This window comes from Scyliorhinus torazame, chromosome 1 (genome assembly GCF_047496885.1).
Source record: "Scyliorhinus torazame isolate Kashiwa2021f chromosome 1, sScyTor2.1, whole genome shotgun sequence".
Lineage (NCBI taxonomy): Eukaryota > Metazoa > Chordata > Chondrichthyes > Carcharhiniformes > Scyliorhinidae > Scyliorhinus > Scyliorhinus torazame.
In genome coordinates, this window is record NC_092707.1 from 50,534,965 (window position 1) to 50,554,996 (window position 20,032).

Here is a 20,032-nt window from a genome sequence, read left to right on the forward strand (position 1 = left end):
GTGTTTTAGTAAGCTCAGAGAAGGAGGCAAAAGAGGGGGAGGTGTGGCGCTGCTAGTCAAGAGCAGTATTACGGTGGCGGAGAGGATGCTAGATGGGGACTCATTTTCCGAGGAAGTATGGGCTGAGGTTAGAAACAGGAAAGGAGAGGTCACCCTGTTGGGAGTTTTCTATAGGCCTCCAAATAGTTCTAGGGATGTAGAGGAAAGGATGGCGAGGATGATCCTGGATAAGAGCGAAAGTAACAGGGTAGTTATTATGGGAGACTTTAACTTTCCAAATATTGACTGGAAAAGATATAGTTCGAGTACATTAGATGGGTCATTTTTTGTACAGTGTGTGCAGGAGGGTTTCCTGACACAATATGTTGACAGGCCAACAAGAGGCGAGGCCACGTTGGATTTGGTTTTGGGTAATGAACCTGGCCAGGTGTTGGATTTGGAGGTAGGAGAGCACTTTGGGGACAGTGACCACAATTCGGTGACGTTTACGCTAGGGATGGAAAGGGATAAGTATACACCACAGGGCAAGAGTTATAGCTGGGGAAAGGACAATTATGATGCCATTAGACGTGACTTGGGGGGGATAGGTTGGAGAAGTAGACTGCAAGTGTTGGGCACACTGGATAAGCGGAGCTTGTTCAAGAATCAGCTACTGCGTGTTCTTGATAAGTACGTACCGGTCAGGCAGGGAGGAAGGCTTAGAGCGAGGGAACCGTGGTTTACCAAAGAAGTGGAATCTCTTGTTAAGAGGAAGAAGGAGGCCTATGTGAAGATGAGGGGTGAAGTTTCAGTTGGGGCGATGGATAGTTACAAGGTAGCGAGGAAGGATCTAAAGAGAGAGCTAAGACGAGCAAGGAGGGGACATGAGAAGTATTTGGCAGGTAGGATCAAGGAAAACCCAAAAGCTTTCTATAGGTATGTCAGGAATAAGCGAATGATTAGGGAAAGAGTAGGACCAGTCAAGGACAGGGATGGGAAGTTGTGCGTGGAGTCTGAAGAGATAGGCGAGATACTAAATGAATATTTTTCGTCAGTATTCACTCAGGAAAAAGATAATGTTGTGGAGGAGAATGCTGAGACCCAGGCTATTAGAATAGATGGCATTGAGGTACGTAGGGAAGAGGTGTTGGCAATTCTGGACAGGCTGAAAATAGATAAGTCCCCGGGGCCTGATGGGATTTATCCGAGGATTCTCTGGGAAGCCAGGGAAGAGATTGCTGGGCCTTTGGCTTTGATTTTTATGTCATCATTGGCTACAGGAATAGTGCCAGAGGACTGGAGGACAGCAAATGTGGTCCCTTTGTTCAAAAAGGGGAGTAGAGACAACCCCGGCAACTATAGACCGGTGAGCCTCACGTCTATTGTGGGTAAAGTCTTGGAGGGGATTATAAGAGACAAGATTTATAATCATCTAGATAGGAATAATATGATCAGGGATAGTCAGCATGGCTTTGTGAAGGGTAGGTCATGCCTCACAAACCTTATCGAGTTCTTTGAGAAGGTGACTGAACAGGTAGATGTGGGTAGAGCAGTTGATGTGGTGTATATGGATTTCAGTAAAGCGTTTGATCAGGTTCCCCACGGTAGGCTATTGCAGAAAATACGGAGGCTGGGAATTGAGGGTGATTTAGAGATGTGGATCAGAAATTGGCTAGCTGAAAGAAGACAGAGGGTGGTGGTTGATGGGAAATGTTCAGAATGGAGTTCAGTTACAAGTGGCGTACCACAAGGATCTGTTCTGGGGCCGTTGCTGTTTGTCATTTTTATCAATGACCTAGAGGAAGGCGCAGAAGGGTGGGTGAGTAAATTTGCAGACGACACTAAAGTCGGTGGTGTTGTTGACAGTGAGGAAGGATGTAGCAGGTTACAGAGGGACATAGATAAGCTGCAGATCTGGACTGAGAGGTGACAAATGGAGTTTAATGTAGAGAAGTGTGAGGTGATTCACTTTGGAAGGAATAACAGGAATGCGGAATATTTGGCTAACGGTAAAGTTCTTGGAAGTGTGGATGAGCAGAGGGATCTAGGTGTCCATGTACATAGATCCCTGAAAGTTGCCACCCAGGTTGATAGGGTTGTGAAGAAGGCCTATGGAGTGTTGGCCTTTATTGGTAGAGGGATTGAGTTCCGGAGTCGGGAGGTCATGTTGCAGCTGTACAAAACTCTGGTACGGCCGCATTTGGAGTATTGCGTACAGTTCTGGTCACCGCATTATAGGAAGGACGTGGAGGCTTTGGAGCGGGTGCAGAGGAGATTTACCAGGATGTTGCCTGGTATGGAGGGAAAATCTTATGAGGAAAGGCTGATGGACTTGAGGTTGTTTTCGTTGGAGAGAAGAAGGTTAAGAGGAGACTTAATAGAGGCATACAAAATGATCAGGGGGTTAGATAGGGTGGACAGTGAGAGCCTTCTCCCGCGGATGGAAATGGCTGGCACGAGGGGACATAGCTTTAAACTGAGGGGTAATAGATATAGGACAGAGGTCAGAGGTAGGTTCTTTACGCAAAGAATGGTGAGGCCGTGGAATGCCCTACCTGCAATAGTAGTGAACTCGCCAACATTGAGGGCATTTAAAAGTTTATTGGATAAACATATGGATGATAATGGCATAGTGTAGGTTAGATGGCTTTTGTTTCGGTGCAACATCTTGGGCCGAAACGCCTGTACCGCGCTGTATCGTTCTATGTTCTATATATCTGGCATCCTCCCTTCCCCTATTTCGTCAAAAGATAGCACCTTATCCATTAGAGACGCCGCCGGAAACCGAGGAAATGAAGAGAGTTCCTTTCCCAAAAAGTTCAGTACCCGCAAATACCTAAAAACGTTCCTTCCCGGGAGTTGGAACTTCTCCACCAATTCCTCCAGTCCAGCAAACCTACATTTCACAAAGAAATCCCTAAACCTCTCGGCTCCCTCCCTCTCCCAGATCTTGTACGACAAATCCATCCCAGCCGGTATAAACCTATGGGATGGAATTCTCCGTTGGCTGATGCCGAAACGCGATTAGGCGGAGATCAGGTTCCGACACCAAAATCGCGGCGGGCGCCGATTTGACGTCAAATCGCAATTCTCCATCACTTCGACAGTGGCGTCAATGCGTTCCGGAATGCACGTACAGTAAACATCGTGAGGGCAGCACGGTGGCGCCGTGGATTAGCCCTGCAGCCTCACGGCGCCGAGGTCCCAGATTCGATCCCGGCTCTGGGTCACTGACCGTGTGGAGTATGCACATTCTCCCCGTATTTGCGTGGGTTTTGCCCCCACAACCCAAAGATGTACAGGGTAGGTGGATTGGCCACGTTAAATTGCCCCTTAATTGGAAAAAATTAATTGGGTACACTAAAAAATTTTAAAAAAAGAAAACATCGCTTGCAAGTCATTAGCGGGCCTGACCACCGCGGTATTCTCCGGGGCCTCTGAGATTCTCCGCCTCTGATGGGCCGAGTTCCCGACGGCACGGTTCACTTGTGCTTTTAAAAATCATGGAACCGGTGTTGTGGCTGAGGAGGGAGAGAGAGAAGAGATAAGACACAGGGGCGCGACCATGGGCTGCTGGGTCGGACACTTGTTGGGGCCTTCTAAGTCAGACGAGGACCCCTTACTCGACTTGTTCCTCCAGACATCCCACGCCGGAGGAGAAACTCAAACTCTCCAACTTCAACACCTTTCCACCCGAACAGCACCAGTTAAACGGGCAAAAAGGACCAATAACCAAATCCCCAAGCAGGAGCCACCTTATGTTCGTCTCTTATGTTGGCCTCCACCAAAGTCCCATCAACACTGCTTTAACATGAAGCTGAGCGAGATATTAAAATATTGTTCCCAGTGGTCTATTCACTTTCACTTTAAAAAATTCATGCCCTTACAGTAAAATTGGAACCATAGGAATTTACAGGATCAAAACAAAAGACCATTATGACCCATCTGGTGTGCTTTAAGAGTTCAAAGCCAGTACTGGCATTTCATTAGTTGTAGCTCTGACCTGATTTTCTCACCAAATGCATGTTCAACTCCTTAAAATTACTGATATTATCAGATCAAATACCACCCTCCGCTGTCTATTCCAAACATTCACTGCTGTCTGCACAAAGTTATATCTGTTCCGTCTATTCACATTTTCATTTCCGAGTTTCATCCCATTACCCATCTGGGCTTCATGTTAAACTGTATTTCAGCGTTCAGGTTAAACGCCACAATAAAGTTTTCTCTCTTAACGAGTGTAAAAAAACCTCAACTTCTGCTGTCCTTCCTTGTAGCTCTTTGTTAAAAACTGAAAAACCTGCAAATTAGATTAGCCAATATTCCTTTAATATATTGGTTTAATTTTTACTATTCTCTTTCCTTAGTAAACTTAGCAGTGCAATTGAATCACAGAATGTACAGTGCAGAAGGAGGCCTTTCAGCCCATCGAGTCTACACCGACCCCTGAAAGAGCACACACCTCCACCCGATCCCCGTTACCCAGTAACTCCACCTAACCTTTGGACACTATGGTGCAATTTAGCGTGACCAATCCACCTTAGCTGCACATCTTTGCACTGTGTGAGGAAACTGGAACACCCCGGAGGAAACCCACGCAGACATGGGCAGAATGTGCAGACTCCGCACAGACAGTGACCCAATCCGGGAATCGAACTCGGGTTCCTGGCGCTGTGAAGCAACAGTGCTAACAACTCTGCTACCATGCCTGTGTCGTCTGTGTCTTGGAGATGTCAGAGTAGTGGCAGTGTCACTTGATGATTGTCCTAGCCTAAAATGGAATTCATGTTAATGTCAACAGTTTCTCCCGATTCCTGCTTTCAAGCTGAAAAATTATGACGGGTATAAATGAAGTCATGTAGCTGCAGATCTTCCCAGTTACAACAGGAATCAAAACTGAAAATTCAGTTTCAAAACCCTCTTTTAGCTTGGAAGCTCACTCACCTTTCCCTCCAGGTCATCATTTTCATTCAGAATAGCTGCCTGTCTAGAAAGTTCAAAGTCTGAGACAATAAAAGTTAATGACCTTAACTTAATTGTACCCAAAAATAACTACTGCTAAGGGCAGCTCAGACTCAATGAATAGGGGCTGTCAAGCGCTTTGGGATCTCCTGAGGCTGTGAAAGGTGCTATGCTAATTACAAGTCTTCGTTCTTTTTATTGTAAAGTTTTCTATCTTGGAAGTCCAAACAGTCATATAGGATTTGCCAAGCGTTTCCACAATTTAGACACCCAATCTTAATTCCTTTGTATGTTTTGCTGCATGTTTCAAACTGTAGAAATCCTTACTGTACAATTGAGCAAATATATAAAAGCTTACCTCCTCCATATTCGCCTCTCTTCCATATGTGATATTATTTTTTATTGACGTTGCAAACAACATAGGTTCCTGACTGACGATTGAAATCTTCTGACGGAACCACTGTGGATCCAAGCTTTCTAGATCACATCCTCCTAATTAAACAATACAAATACAGTTATTCAAAATAGCAACACTCAAGCACCAAAATTACTGTGTTGGAATACTGGATGTCAAACTCATGAATTCTGCAGCAACCCTTCAAATCAAAATTCCCCTAGTTTTCTCCTGAAGAAGTTGATTCATGCTAGTTGCATTCAAGTACCTTGCCCAAGATGTACAACTTCACATTTGTGACCCTCGGCAATGAATTTGATGCAATTTGATCATTAAGGATATTGTAGTTGAGCCAACTAATGTTATACTGACACTTGCTTACTCAGTTTTTAAAAAAAGAAATGTTTTTTATTGGGTTTTTGGACAAAGTATATTTACCGTTATGTACACAGGGTAAGAAACATATATATAGAAGAGAAGGCAACACCCAAACATACCAAAGAAAATAAAATAGTAAATAGTAAAAAAAAGAATACAATAAAAAATAAAATAGAGTAACTGGTCGGGTATTGTGCACCAGCTCAACAGCAGCAACTCTGTACACCTGGCAAAATTACTTACAACACATAAGTAGATGACTGTTTGTGGAGGGGGGAAGGGAGGGAGGGGGGGAGTGGAGTCTGGGGAGGTAAATATACATTCGGGTGCCGGAGAAACAATTACAGTGGGCAATACTCGAATGGGTTTGGTGTTGTAGTCGCTTGCTTTTCCCGGACGGATCTCGCTGCCGTCTCGCGCTCACCTTCGCTTCTGCCGTTCCTCCAGTCTTTCGTCTTTATTCTCCTCGTTCCCTGCTCCTGGAGATGCCATGTTCGTTATTGTATCCCATGCCTTCCTTCCGGCTCTCTTTTCCCTGCTTTCCCCCACCTCCCTGGTTCTCCTCTCTTGTTCCCTGTCTCTTCCCCCTCCCCCCACTCTGTGGGTTTCCTTTTATGTTTGGCTGTTCCCTCCCCGCCCCCCCCCCCCCCCCCCCCCCCCCCCCCCCACCTTGGCTACCTGGCTATTCTTCCTCTTGTTCGTTGGCCACAAACAGGTACCGGAACAATTGCGTGAATGGCTCCCACGTTCTGTGGAAGGCGTCATCTGACCCTCGAATGGCGAATTTGATTTTCTCCATTTGGAGAGATACCGAGAGGTCGGACAGCCAGTCAGAAGCTTTGGGTGGTGCTGCTGACCGCCAGCCGAACAGGATTCTACGGCGGGCGATCAGGGAGGCAAAGGCAAGGGCGTCTGCCCTCCTCCCAGGAATAGATCTGGTTGGTGCGAAACCCCGAAGATCGCCACTTTCGGGCATGGCTCCACCCTCATCCCCACCACTTTGGACATTGCCTCGAAGAAGGCTGTCCAGTACCCTGCAAGTCTGGGGCAAGCCCAGAACATGTTGGCGTGGTTGGCCGGGCCTCCTTGGCACCGATCACATCTATCTTGCTTACTCAGTTAACGGGAAAAATAAATCTATGGATCTGGATAAACAGATACCTAGCCATTGGTGTATGGTGAAAACATTGCCAGACTGTCTCATTATGAATGCTTGGCTGAGCTGCAAGCTTCAATAATATAGAAATATAGTAAATAGGAGCAGGATTAGGCAATTTGGCCCTTTGATCCTTTTCCGCTGTTTATTATCATGGCTGATCACCTGACTCAATATCTTAATTCCGCTTTCTCCCCCATATCCTTTGATCTGCTTCGCCCTATGTGCTATATCTGATTGCTTGTTGAAAACATGCAATGTTTTTGCCTCAATTATGGTAACAGGTTCCACAGTCCGACCACTCTCTGGGTGAAGAAATTTATCCTCCTCTCTGTCCTAAATGGTCTACACCGCATCCTCAGACTGTGACCCCTGGTTCTAGTCACACCCACCATTGAGAACATACCTCCTGCCTAGTCCTTTTAGAATTTTATAGGTTTCTATGAGATTACTCCCTCATTCTTCTGAACTCCAACGAATACAATCCTAACCGATTCAATCTCTCGTCATACGTCAGTCGCGCCATCCCAAGAATCAAACTGGTAAACTTTTGCTGCACTCCCTCTGGAGCAAGATAAGGAGACCAAAACTGCACACAATATTCCAGGTCTGGCCTCACCATTGCAGTAGGACATCCCTGCTCCTGTACTCAAATCCTCTCCACTTGTCTTCTTTACCGCCTGCTGCACCTGCATGCTTACCTTCTGTGACTGGTGGACGAGGACACCCAGGTCGAGTTGCACATTTCCATCTCCTAATTTATGGCCATTCAGATAATAGTCTGCCTTCTCGTATTTGCGCCCAAAAGTGGGTAACCTCCCATTTCTCCAAATTATACGGCACCTGCCATTCATTTGTCCACTCACTCAACTTGTCCAAATTACACTGAAGGATCTCTGCATCGTCCTCACAGCTCACCCTCTCACCCAACTTGGTGTCATCTGCAAATTTGGAGATATTACATTTTGTTCCCTCATCTATATCATTAATATATATTGTGAATAGCTGGAGTCCTAGCACCGATCCCTGCAGTACCCCACTAATCACTGCCTGTCAATTTGAAAAAGACCTGTTAATTCGTACTCTTTTGTTTCCTGGCTGCTAACCAGTTTTCTATCCATCTCAATACAATGCCACTAATCCCATGTACTTTAATTTTACACACAAATCTCTCATGCAGAACTTTGTCAAAAACCTTCTGAAAGTCCAAATATACTACATCCACTGGCTCCCCCTTTCAACTCTAGTTACACCCACGGAAAATTCCAGTAGATTTGTCAAGTCTGATTTTCCCCTCATAAATCCATGTTGACACTGTCTGATCCTGCCACTATTTTATTTTTTCAATTTAGAGTGCCCAATTAATTTCTTCCCATTAAGGGGCAATTTAGCATGGCTAATCCACCTACCCTGCACATCTTTGGGTTGTGGGAGCGAAACCCATGCAAACACGGGGAGAATGTGCAAACTCCACACAGACAATGACGCAGAGCCGGGATCGAACCTGGGACCTCGGCGCCATGAGGCAGCAGTGCTAACCACTACACCATTGTGCTGCCCCTGTGCCACTATTTTTTAAGTGCTCTGCTAATAACAGCATCAGTTCAGCAGGGCCTGTTTACAATGACTGAGGTAGAGTTTTTGGTTTGATTGATTGACATCTTTATGAGGTTATAAGTTATGTTTTCTCTTTTTTCAATGTCTGTTGATTTGGACAAGTTTAAGAGGTGTAAAGTGTAAATCGAACGCGGGTTCCTGAAGCTGTGAAGCAACAGTGCTACTGTGCCGCCACATAAGAACTAGCACAGTGGTTAGCACTGTTGCTTCACAGCGCCAGAAGGGTTGGGGGGGGGGGGATTGAAGGACAGTCCCAGATTCGATTCCCGGCATGGGTGCGCTGGTTTCCTCCCACAAATCCCGAAAGACGTGCTGTTAGGTAATTTGGACATTCTGAATTCTCCCTCCGTGTACCCGAACAGGCGCCGGAATATGGCGATTAGGGGGCGTTTCACGGTGACTTCATTGCAGTGTTAATGTAAGCCTACATGTGACACCAAAGATAATAATTATTATTAACATAAGAACTAGGAGCAGGAGTAGGCAATTCACCTCGAGCCTGCCCCGCCATTCAATACGATCATTTTTTTCTTCTTCTTTTTAAAAAAATAAATTTTGAATGCCCAATTATTATTTTTTCCCCAATTAAGGGGCAATTTAGCGTGGCCAATCCACCTGCCCTGCACATCTTTGGGTTGTGGGGCTGAAACCCACGCATTCACAGGCAGAATGTGCAAACTCCACATGGACAGTGATCCAGGGCCGGGATTCGAACCAGGGTCCTCGGTGCCGTAGTCCCAGTGCTAACCACTGCGTAATGTGCCGCCCCCATTCAAAACGATCACGGCTGATCACATCTCTGCCTCGCTCCACTTTCCTGTTCATTCTCCACAATCCCACAACCCATTATTAATTAAAAATCTGTCCATTTTCTCCTTAAATTTATTCAACGTCCCACCACCCACTACACTCGAGGTAGTGAAATCACAGACTTATGACCCTTTGAGAGAAGTAATTTCTCCCCCATCTCAGTTTTAAATCGGCTGCCCTTTATCCTAAAACTATGACCTCTCATTCTAGATTTTTCCAAAAGAGGAAACATCCAGGGGCAGCACAGTGGCAAAGTGGTAAGCACTGCTGCCTCATGGCGCTGAGAACCTGGGTTCGATCCTGACCCGGGTCACTGTCCGTGTGGAGTTTACACATTCCCCCCATGTCTGCGTGGGTCTCATCCCCATGATCCAAAGATGTGCAGGGTAGGTGGATTGGCCATGCTAAATTGCCCTTAATTGGAAAAAAAAAGAGGAAACATCTGCCCTATGTCTGTTTAGTCAGCATCTTATATACCTTAATTAGATCTCTCATTCTTCTGAACTCTAGAAATGATGGGCCTAAACTGCTCAATCTCTCTTCATAAGACAAACCCCTCATCTCTGGAAGCAATCGAGTGAACCTCCTCTGAAATGCCTCCAATGCCACTACATCTTTCCTCAAATAAGGGGACCAAAACTGTGCACAGTACTCCAGGTGCGGTCTCACCAATGCCTTGTACAGTTGCAGCGACATTTCCCTACCTAATTACTCTATGCCTTTGGCAATAAATGCCAAAATTCCATTTGCCTTCCTTATTACCTTCTGTACCTGCATACAGGTTTTCTGTGATTCAGATCCCTCTGCACCAAAGCACTTTGAAGTTTCTCTCCATTTAGATAATACGTTGCCTTTCAATTTTTCCGACCAAAATGGATAGTGTCACACTTATCCACATTAAACTCCCATCTGCCAAATTTTGACCCACTCACCTAACATATCCATATCCATTTGTAAATTTCTTATTTCTTCGTTGCAACTTACTATCCCACCTATTTTAGAGTCACTGACCTGATGAAGGAGCTAAGCTCCAAAAGCTAGTGATTCAAAAAAAACCTGTTGGACTTTAACCGGGTGTTGTAAAACTTTTTACTGCGTCCTTCAATCCCCCCACCCTTCTGTCACAATCAATCCCTCCCCCCCTGCCATTTTGAACCACGCATGTGGCTCATGATGCCCTCTCTGTGTCTCAGGAAAAGCTCTCCCACAATCGCGGGGCAAGGGGCCAGACTGGCGGAGGCGTACCAGACATAAGAATCCTCACCTCCTTCGAGCGGGCCCTGGAGGTGACTGGTGTGGTCAATGACAGGGTGGTCACCAATGTAGAGGCTGGTGGTTGCTGCAAAGGTGAAGATTCACCGGGCCCCAGCCAACGGACCTGTCAAACAGGAGTTGTTATTGCCTTACTGACTGACCCATCCCTCCCACTGACCACATGACCACTCTCCCACAGATCCTCCAGTAAACGGCGCCGGCCCTTCCTGTGTTGCCCCCTCTCCAGCCTCCCATTGTTTATTGGATAAACAAACATATGGATGATAATGGCATAGTGTAGGTTGGATGGCTTTTGTTTCGGTGCAACATCGTGGGCCGAAGGGCCTGTACTGCGCTGTATTGTTCTATGTTCTAGAACATTCGGAGGAGAGCCCTGAGGATGCCACAATAGTCAGGTCAATTGGGAAGCATGTAAAAATGCAATGCTTTACAAAATAGCTTTAGAAATTTTCATTTCTATATTTAAGAGTGGTAACTTGGTGAAGTTTGATTAATTTAAAAAAAAAATAAGTTTAGAGTCCCCAATTATTATTTTTTTCCAATTAAGGGGCAATTTAATGTGGCCAATCCACCTAGCCTGCACATCTTTGAGTTGTGGGGGTGAAACCCACGCAGACATGGGGAGAATGTGCAAACTCCACACGGACAGTGACCCAGGGCCGGGATTCGAACCCGGGCCCTCGGTGCCGATGTCCCAGTGCTATCCACTGCGCCACATACCGCCCTAAGTTTGATTAATATAGCTGAAAATGGATAAATTACAAAAAATAAATATTTTTTAACTACAGTGTGAACCTATCAACTGCATCAGGAATTACTAGAGACATTTTCTAAAGTACAGAACCATTTTCTAATATTGGGGTGGAGTAAAATCAATTTTAGTAAATTTAATTTAAAAAATACATTCACCAGCTTTTAATGTCATTAGTATCATTGTGTCCAAAATAACTAGATGGCGGCTTTCCACCTCCGCAAAGAACAATGAATGCAAATCGCAAAAGCTCTGATGATTAATTCAATCTGGGTGCATGGCCAGTTTTGTGGGCAGTGTGGCTTCCAGTGCAATATTTCTTAAACTAGAGTAGAAGTTGGAAACCATTTGTCATGAACATAAGTTTGCACTTAAAACTCGGTGATGTTTTACATTAATTTTGGATCAACTGTACCAAGAAAAAACGTATCTTTCATCAGAAGGACTACCACATTGTCCCTGTAAATTCTGATTGCCACAAGAGTTGATCATGGAAACTGAAAGATAGTTTTTAGCTCAGTGCTGAAAGAAGATGTAATCTAAAGCAGCCAAGCAGTTAAAAGAAACACATCAACAGCCAAATACGCATCCCACGTGACCTGCCCAATCTGAAGACCATGCGGAACTTTCAATGATGTTGGCATAAGACCCAATACAAAGCTCCAATTCAAGAGTCCTGTTCCGTTTACAAACAATTTGCAAGTGCAGAAGCAAGAGGCTTAATAAATAAACACTACAATATAATATATACACACATACGTGGAGAGGATGTTTCCACTAGTAGGCAAAACTAGCATCTGAGGGCACAGCCTCAGCCTGAAGGGATGATACTTTAAAACTGAGAAGAGGATGAATTTCTTCAGCCAGAGCGTGGTGAATCTGTGGAACTCTTTGCAGCAGAAGACTGTGGAGGCCAAATCACTGAGTGTCTTTGAGACAGAGATAGACAGGTTCTTAATTAATAAGGGGTCAGGGGTTATGGGGAGAAGGCAGGAGAATGGGGATGAGAAACATATCAGCCATGGATGAATGGCAGAGCAGACTCAATGGGCTGAATGGTCTAATACTGCTCCCATGTCTTATGGTCTTATATGCCAAAAATTAATTTGATGATTAAAAGTTAGAAAATAGATGCAACATGATGAAAGCAACCATGTTCTGAATCACTGGTGTTAATTCACAAAAAAGTTTTGAAAGAAAGTGACCCAAACTTTCTCCCAAAGCCAATATGTAGCATTCTGAGTAAAAAGCCAGATATTGTGACCGCACATCCACAGCTCCAACCAAACTGTGCTCTAGCCAACTGGAGGAAGCCAAGTTAATAATAATAATAATCGCTTATTGTCACAAGTAGGCTTCAATTAAGTTACTGTGAAAAGCCCCTAGTCGCCACATTCCGCCGCCTGTTCGGGGAGGCCGGTACGGGAATTGAACCCACGCTGCTGGCCTTGTTCTGCATTACAAGCAAGATTTTTAGCCCACTGTGCTAAACCAGCCCCTGTGCCAAAGTAGAGTGCCCAAAGTGCAAAATCCTTACAAATTTTCCCTCTTTTTTTATTTGATGTCCACATGGAAGGTTTGGAATTATGGCAGAGTGAAAACATCTATTAAATCAAATAGTGAAAACAAAAAAGTGCTTTTTGCTTAGGGGTGCCAATACATCAGAATTTAAATGTGACTACCAGAAACCTCATAATTGTAAAATGCATATTGTTATGGGCCAGGGTTTGGAGAATCCCAAAGTGCATCATGGAGTTCACCTGACCCACGACTTTTAATAGATTGTGGTATGGGGAGCACACGGCTTACTCTACAGGTGTGGTACAGCAGAAAATGGACCAGTGGTTTTTAAAACAAAACAATGTTTATTCTACGAACTCAAGTTAATCTTTTTAAAACAAACAGTGAATATCTTAGTAACCAGTAAATAAAATACATCCCCCAAAGAATACCACACTAAGTAACCCTGTAAGCTTTCCTTTTAACATCCAAAAGACTTAACAATCTTTAAACAGGAGCACATTAGATTTATATTCAGTACTGAGACCTTTTTTACAACTCTGAGTTCACCCAAATGATCCATAGATAGTCTTTGGATGGCATAGATCAACAGCAGTTCAGCTCAGACACACCCAAGCTTTTCTCAAACTGAAACTAAAAAAGTAGAAGTAGAGCTCAGCTCCACCCACACTCTGACATCACTCCAGTAACATGAGCAGCTCCATTTCTTAAAGGTACATTTCTTAAACACCCATTTCTTAAAGGGTACTCTCACATGACACCTCCCCCCCCCCCCAAGAAAAAAAAACCCATCAAGTTCAAGATGGTTTCATTTTTCACCTTTGCACTATCCTTTAAGAAATGCACACAGTAAATATACTTTTTGTTTTAGAAAACACACGCAAACAGGTACAATAATATATTCCATTTTTTCCTTCTTCCTCCAACGGAAATTGCTTCAGTTCATCACATTCGTTACAAAGCATCCGCTATCACGTTTTCTCGTCCTGCCACATGTACCATTGTCTAATGAAATGAAATCCAGCGAAACAGTCTTGCATTGTTATTCCGTAATCGCTCCAAAAATGTCAACGGATTGTAATCAGTATATATAACGGTGTGAGATTGCTGGTTACAGAAATGTGAAAATGTTGCAAAGCCAGCACCAAACTCAAAGTCTCCTTCTCAATCGTGGAATACTTTTTCTGGTGAGAATTCAATTTCTTTGAAAAATAACCAATAGGCCGCTCTAGCCCTTCGTTGTCGATCTGTAGAAGCACCGCACCTACACCCACATCAACCGCCACATTGAATGGTTTGGTGTAATTTGGGATGGCTAACACCGCCTTCAGGCCGTCAAATGCCTGTTGACACTCCGCTGTCCAATGGAATTTGTTACGCTTCTTGAGCAAGTCCGTCAGTGGAGTAACCACACTGCTAAAATTTGGTACAAATTTCCGGTAAAATCCACTCATACCAAGAAATCGCATTATTTCCCGTTGTGGCGAGGGGATCGGAAACTCCTCAATAACTTTCATTTTCACATCCCGTGGGACCATTCGACCCTGTCCGATTGTATGGCCAAGGAAAGTGACTTGGGCTTTTCCAAATTCACTTTTGGCTAGGTTTATCACCAAACCCGCCTACTGAAGTCGATCGAATAACTCCATCAGATGTTTTAAATGTTCTGTCCATGTCTGGCTGAAAATTACCAGATCGTCGATGTATACCGCACAATTGGGTAATCCTGAAACAACTTTGTTAGTTAACCGTTGAAATGTGGCTGGGGCGTTTTTCATGCCAAATGGCATAACTTTGAATTGGTATATACCATCTGGAGTCACAAAAGCTGAAATCTCCTTCGCCCTTTCGGATAAAGGTACCTGCCAGTAACCTTTAAGTAAATCCAATTTGGAAATAAAAACTGATTGTCCCACTTTCTCAATGCAATCCTCCAAACGTGGGATAGGATAAGAGTCCGTTCTTGTAACTGCATTCACCTTTCTATAGTCCACACACAACCATTGGGTACCATCTGGTTTAGGTACCATCACTATGGGTGAGCCCCATTGGCTGTAACCCACTTCAATTATGCCATTTTTAAGCATACTCTCAATCTCTTTGTTAACCTGTGCCAATTTTAAAGGGTTAAGTCTATATGGATGTTGTTTGATTGGGACAGCATTTCCCACATTTACATCATGTATGGCCATTTTAGTACTTCCCAATTTATCTCCACAAACTTGCCCATGTGTTATCAATAACTCTTTCAGGTCAGTTTGTTTTTTCTCTGGAAGATAACTCAACAATTTATCCCAATTTTTAAGAACATCCTCATTTTCCAATTTAATTTGAGGTATCTCCCATCAGATCACCTTTACCTTCACCACTTGAGTATTTCTCATGTCCCCAGTTTATATCTCAGTCTATTTTCAAAGCCCTTATCCACCTATCAAAATTACTGTTTGAGCCTTTCAAACTCCATGTATGTTTCACCAAATTCTTTCCTTAAATTTCTTAACCTTTGTCTGTAGGCTTCAGGCACTAGCTCATATGCACCCAAGATGGATTTTTTCACCTCCTCATACGTCCCAGATACCTCCTCCGGTAGTGATGCAAAGACTTCACTAGCTCTACCTACCAGCTTTGTTTGAATCAGTAATACCCACATGTCCTGTGGCCATTTCATTTGTTTAGCTACGTTCTCAAATGAAATAAAAAAGGCTTCCACCTCCTTCTCGTCAAACCTTGGCAATGCTTGGACATATTTAAATAGATTCCCACCAAGCCTTCGACTTGGACGCTCTTTCTCACTATCCTCATCACTATCATCCAACTGTACGTCTCCCTTTACATCTGCCAATTTTAACTGATTGTCATGTTTCATGACCATTTTCTGAAGTTCAAACTCCCTCTCTTTATCTTTTTCCCTGATCTGTATCTCCCTTTCTTTTTCTTTTTGTTCTGCTAGGGCTATTCTTTCTTTTCTCCTTTCTTCTCTCTCCTTTTCTTTTTCCTCTCTATCTCTTTCGTATTCAAGCTGCTTTAATTCTTTCTCATGTTCCATTTGTTTAATTTGCAACTGAATTTTTGCCATTTCCAATGAGTCAGAATGTATCTCAGGCAAATTTAAATGCTCAGCTACCGCCATAATTACCTCATCTTTTCGCATTTTGTCAGGTAATGTTAACTGCAATGCTTTTGCCAAATCTAAAAGTCTGCTTTTAGTCTCTATCCGTAAGGTACTGCATGTGACAGTCTCCACCCCAAAAACCTCTCAGCCTCTGAAAGAGCCATTGTTCACAACACACTCCTTACTTAAACTAAACACCACACCTGAAAAGCAACCACAATATGCTCACCCCTCACTGTCTTTAAGTTGGCTAAGTCAATCCAATCGATAGACTTTTATCCCGGACGAGCCCCCAATTGTTATGGGCCAGGGTTTAGAGAATCCCAAAGTGTATCATGGAGTTCACCTGACCCATAACTTATAATAGATTGTGGTATGGGGAGCACACGGCTTACTCTACAGGTACGGTACAGCAGAAAATGGACCAGTGGTTTTTAAAACAAAACAATGTTTGTTCTGTGAACTCAAGTTAACCTTTGTAAAACAAACAGTGAATACCTTAGCAACCAGTAAATCAAATACACCCCCCAAAGAATACCACATTAAGTAACCCTGTAAGCTGTCCTTTCAACACCCAAAAGACTTCACAACCTTTAAACAGGAGCACATTAGATTTATATTCAATACTGAGACCTTTTTAACAATTCTGAGTTCACCCAAAAGATCCATAGATAGTCTTTGGATGGCATAGATCAACAGCAATTCAGCTCACAGACACGCCGAAGCAGAAGAAGAGCTCAGCTCCACCCACACTGACATCACTCCAATAACATGAGCAGCTCCACTTCTTAAAGGTACATTTCTTAAACACTAATTTCTTAAAGGGTACTCTCACATGACAATATGGAAAAGGCAGAGTACCGCAGATTGTTTTAATTCTCACCGCCAGAATGTGAGAAATCGTATTTGTTCCAATGAATCCGAAAATCCACTGCCACAACGAAAGTACTGAAGTGAACATTAAGTAAAGTGGTGCAGTAACTGGGAGTTATGTTGTTAGACTGACTGGGGAATCAAGGTTATACAACATAGGAAAGGACTCTGGAATACAGTGCATTCAAAACCAACACAGCCGCAAACAGAGATGTTTTTAACAAAACCTCACCAATATTTTATTAGCTTTACATTCCCAACTCCTCTTGGTCCATAAATTTAAATGAGATCATGTGTGAGGGGATACAAGAGAGATATTGGAGAAAAACTATATGTATTTGACAATGAAATAATGCCAACCAAATGACATTTGAATAGGTACTGCACAGGAAGGATATTTCCACACAAGCCATGTTTTGAAATTTACAAACAAAGGCAATTCTAATTTACTTCACAGTTCTCCTTCTACTGCTGGCATTAAAGCCTCCTCATTAGCCTGTTAAACACAATGAGCTAATCCAATCATGCACCAATATACCAATCTTGCATGGCGATGCAAGAATCATAAGGCTCTAATGAGGCAAAAGGAAGCAAGAAAGTGCACCCTTACATCATGTTGGCCACAGGATGGTTGACCCAATATGTATAAGAATGAACATTTAATATATAAAAACAGATTTTTGTAAAGAACACATCAAATTTCTTTGGGGTTTATTATGCAGTCTAAACAATGTTTATTCTGATGTACATATTGGTCCAAGATTTCCTGGACATTTGCAGCATTGCGCTGGTGTATCTACATCATGGGGCCCGATTTAGGGTGCAAACGTCCCATCAAACTTCATTCATTACTTTCCCATTCTAATTTCCTAAGAATTTTGTTCTGCTGCACTGGTTTCCTCATTGAAACAGTTGAGCAGCTAATTATAACAGCTCCAGCCATTAATATCACTGGAGGACATAGGTTTGCTGAATTAATCCCACTGCAATCATCTCTGTCACTTGGTTGCATAATAGCTTTGGTTTAGTATAACAATGGGAATCTTGCACGCACATTTTGCAACTATTGAAATAGTGGGATTATTCTTAATCCAGTCATAATGTTAGAAGCAAGTTGATGAATTTTTGCAAATTATATACGTATCTGTCAGCATGTAGTTATCTAGATAGGAAGATTTAATTACATTTGCCGCTTAGCTTGGACTACTTATTAGGGATTGATTTTTATCATAATTCTTTATCGATTTTTGTTTGCAATCGACTGCAGCAAACAAACCTGCCATGAAGTTGCAGTACATTCACAGGAAAAGGGAATCAATTGTCTGTTTGTGCATTTTGACATGGAATACAAATTGAATAAGCAGCAACTTTGTTTCTTAACAGCAGGGAGAACCCCCCCACACCCCATGACCAACTCTAACATAGATACGGCCCCTGGGTAATACCGGGCTTTAGGGCACACGGTAGCATGGTGGTTAGCACAATTGCTTCACTGCTCCAGGGTCCCAGGTTCGATTCCCGGCTTGGTTCACTGTCTGTGCGGAGTCTGCACGTTCTCCCCGTGTCTGCGTGGGTTTCCTTCGGGTGCTCCGGTTCCCTCCCACAGTCCAAAGCTGTGCAGGTTCGGTGGATTGGCCATGCTAAATTGCCCTTAAGTGTTCAAAATTGCCCTCAAGTGTTAGGTGGGGTTACTGGGTTATGGGGATAGGGTGGAGATGTGGGCTTGGGTCGGGTGCTCTTTCAAAGAGCCGGTGCAGACTCGATGGGCCGAATGGCCTCCTTCTGCACTGTAAATTCTATGAAAATTCTATGATTATCTTCCTAAAGAAGCAAGTCTCTGGTCTGATTCACCTCAATGCTCACTGCAGCATACTCCAATCAATCAAATTTTGCTGCGAATTAGCTACCAGCTAATCAGGCAGACACTGCTCGAATTTATGGCTTTCTTTGCGCTGTGTACAGATTTTTGTTTTGCTTATGAACTGGAAGGCTAGAAAGATTCTGGTGGGTAACTGCATTCTTTAAACCTGCAGATCATTGCAAAGAAAGGTCAACCAATGAGAACATTTAGATATTCCATCAGTATTCTACATACCTCCTCATAAAAAAAACTTACATTAGATTCAAACTGCTGATTTTAGCAGAATTATGACAAAAATGTATATACTTGAATAATTTTAATTTTTCTGATGAACAATACTGTTAAGGAAATATCATACCAAGTAGTATTCTTCCAGAATCCGGATCATAGAATCTTTCTATTAAGTTGACTATAGTTGATTTTCCTCCACCTGATGGACCAACCAATGCGACCATGTTACCCGGTTCAACTGCAAATGTAATTTCCTACAAAGACAAAGTTTTGATGATCACTGAGACAGTTAGAATGATGGAAGTCAAATTCCTAGTCACTTTTTTACAAAATCACTTACGGAATATGGGCCGATTGGTTAGGTCATCATTTATTTCCCTTCAGAAGGTGGTGGTGAGTTGCGTGCGACCCCTTGGGGATGAGCGTCCATAAGATGATAGAATTTTTCATCAAAATGGGAGAGTGAAGTAGTTGATGCTGAGACTAGGGTCCTGAATCTTAACGAAGGAAACTACGATAAACTGGGTGTGAGTTGGCTATGATCGATTGGGAAATGTTACTTAAAGGGATGACAGTGGATAGGCAACGGCAAACATTCAAAGAGCGCATGGAGGAACTGCAACAATTATTTATTCCTGCCTGGCACAAACGTAAAACGGGAAAGATGGCCAATTCATGGCTTACAAGGGAAATTAGGGATAGTATTCGATCCAAGGAAGTAGCATATCAATTGGCCAAGGAAAACAACAGGCCTGAGGATTGGGAGCTGTTTCTAATTCAGCAGAGGAGGACAGGGGGATTGATTAAGGGCAAAATAGAGCACGAAAGTAAGCTTGCAAGGAACATAAAAGCTGACTGTAGAAGTTTCTATAGGTACGTGAAGAGAAAAAGTATCATAGATTATCATAGAATTGAGCTGGATGATCAGCCACAATCATAATGAATGGCGGAGTGGGCTTGTATGGTCGAATGGCTTCCTCCTGCTCCTATTTTTTCTATGTTTCTATGTGAGCTGCCTTCTTGAACCGCTGCAGTCCCTGAGGTATAGGTACATCTACAGTGCTGTAAGGGAGGAAGTCATCTGCGAACATCCGACTTTATGATGGGAGGTC

The 20,032-nt window shown here is 43.3% G+C and overlaps 1 protein-coding gene across 2 annotated transcripts in view; it reads right to left on the minus strand.

Moving 5' to 3' along the window:
- Window positions 1–20,032, minus strand: part of LOC140403708 (uncharacterized) — a 364,979-nt gene that overhangs the window by 161,825 nt on the left and 183,122 nt on the right. For both annotated transcript variants that reach the window (XM_072491906.1, XM_072491971.1), the window contains exons 15-16: window positions 19,048–19,174; window positions 5,300–5,433 (exon numbers count right to left, since the gene is read on the minus strand). In XM_072491906.1, the coding sequence (XP_072348007.1) occupies window positions 5,300–5,433; window positions 19,048–19,174 (261 nt within the window). The remainder of the gene's footprint in view (window positions 1–5,299; window positions 5,434–19,047; window positions 19,175–20,032) is intronic.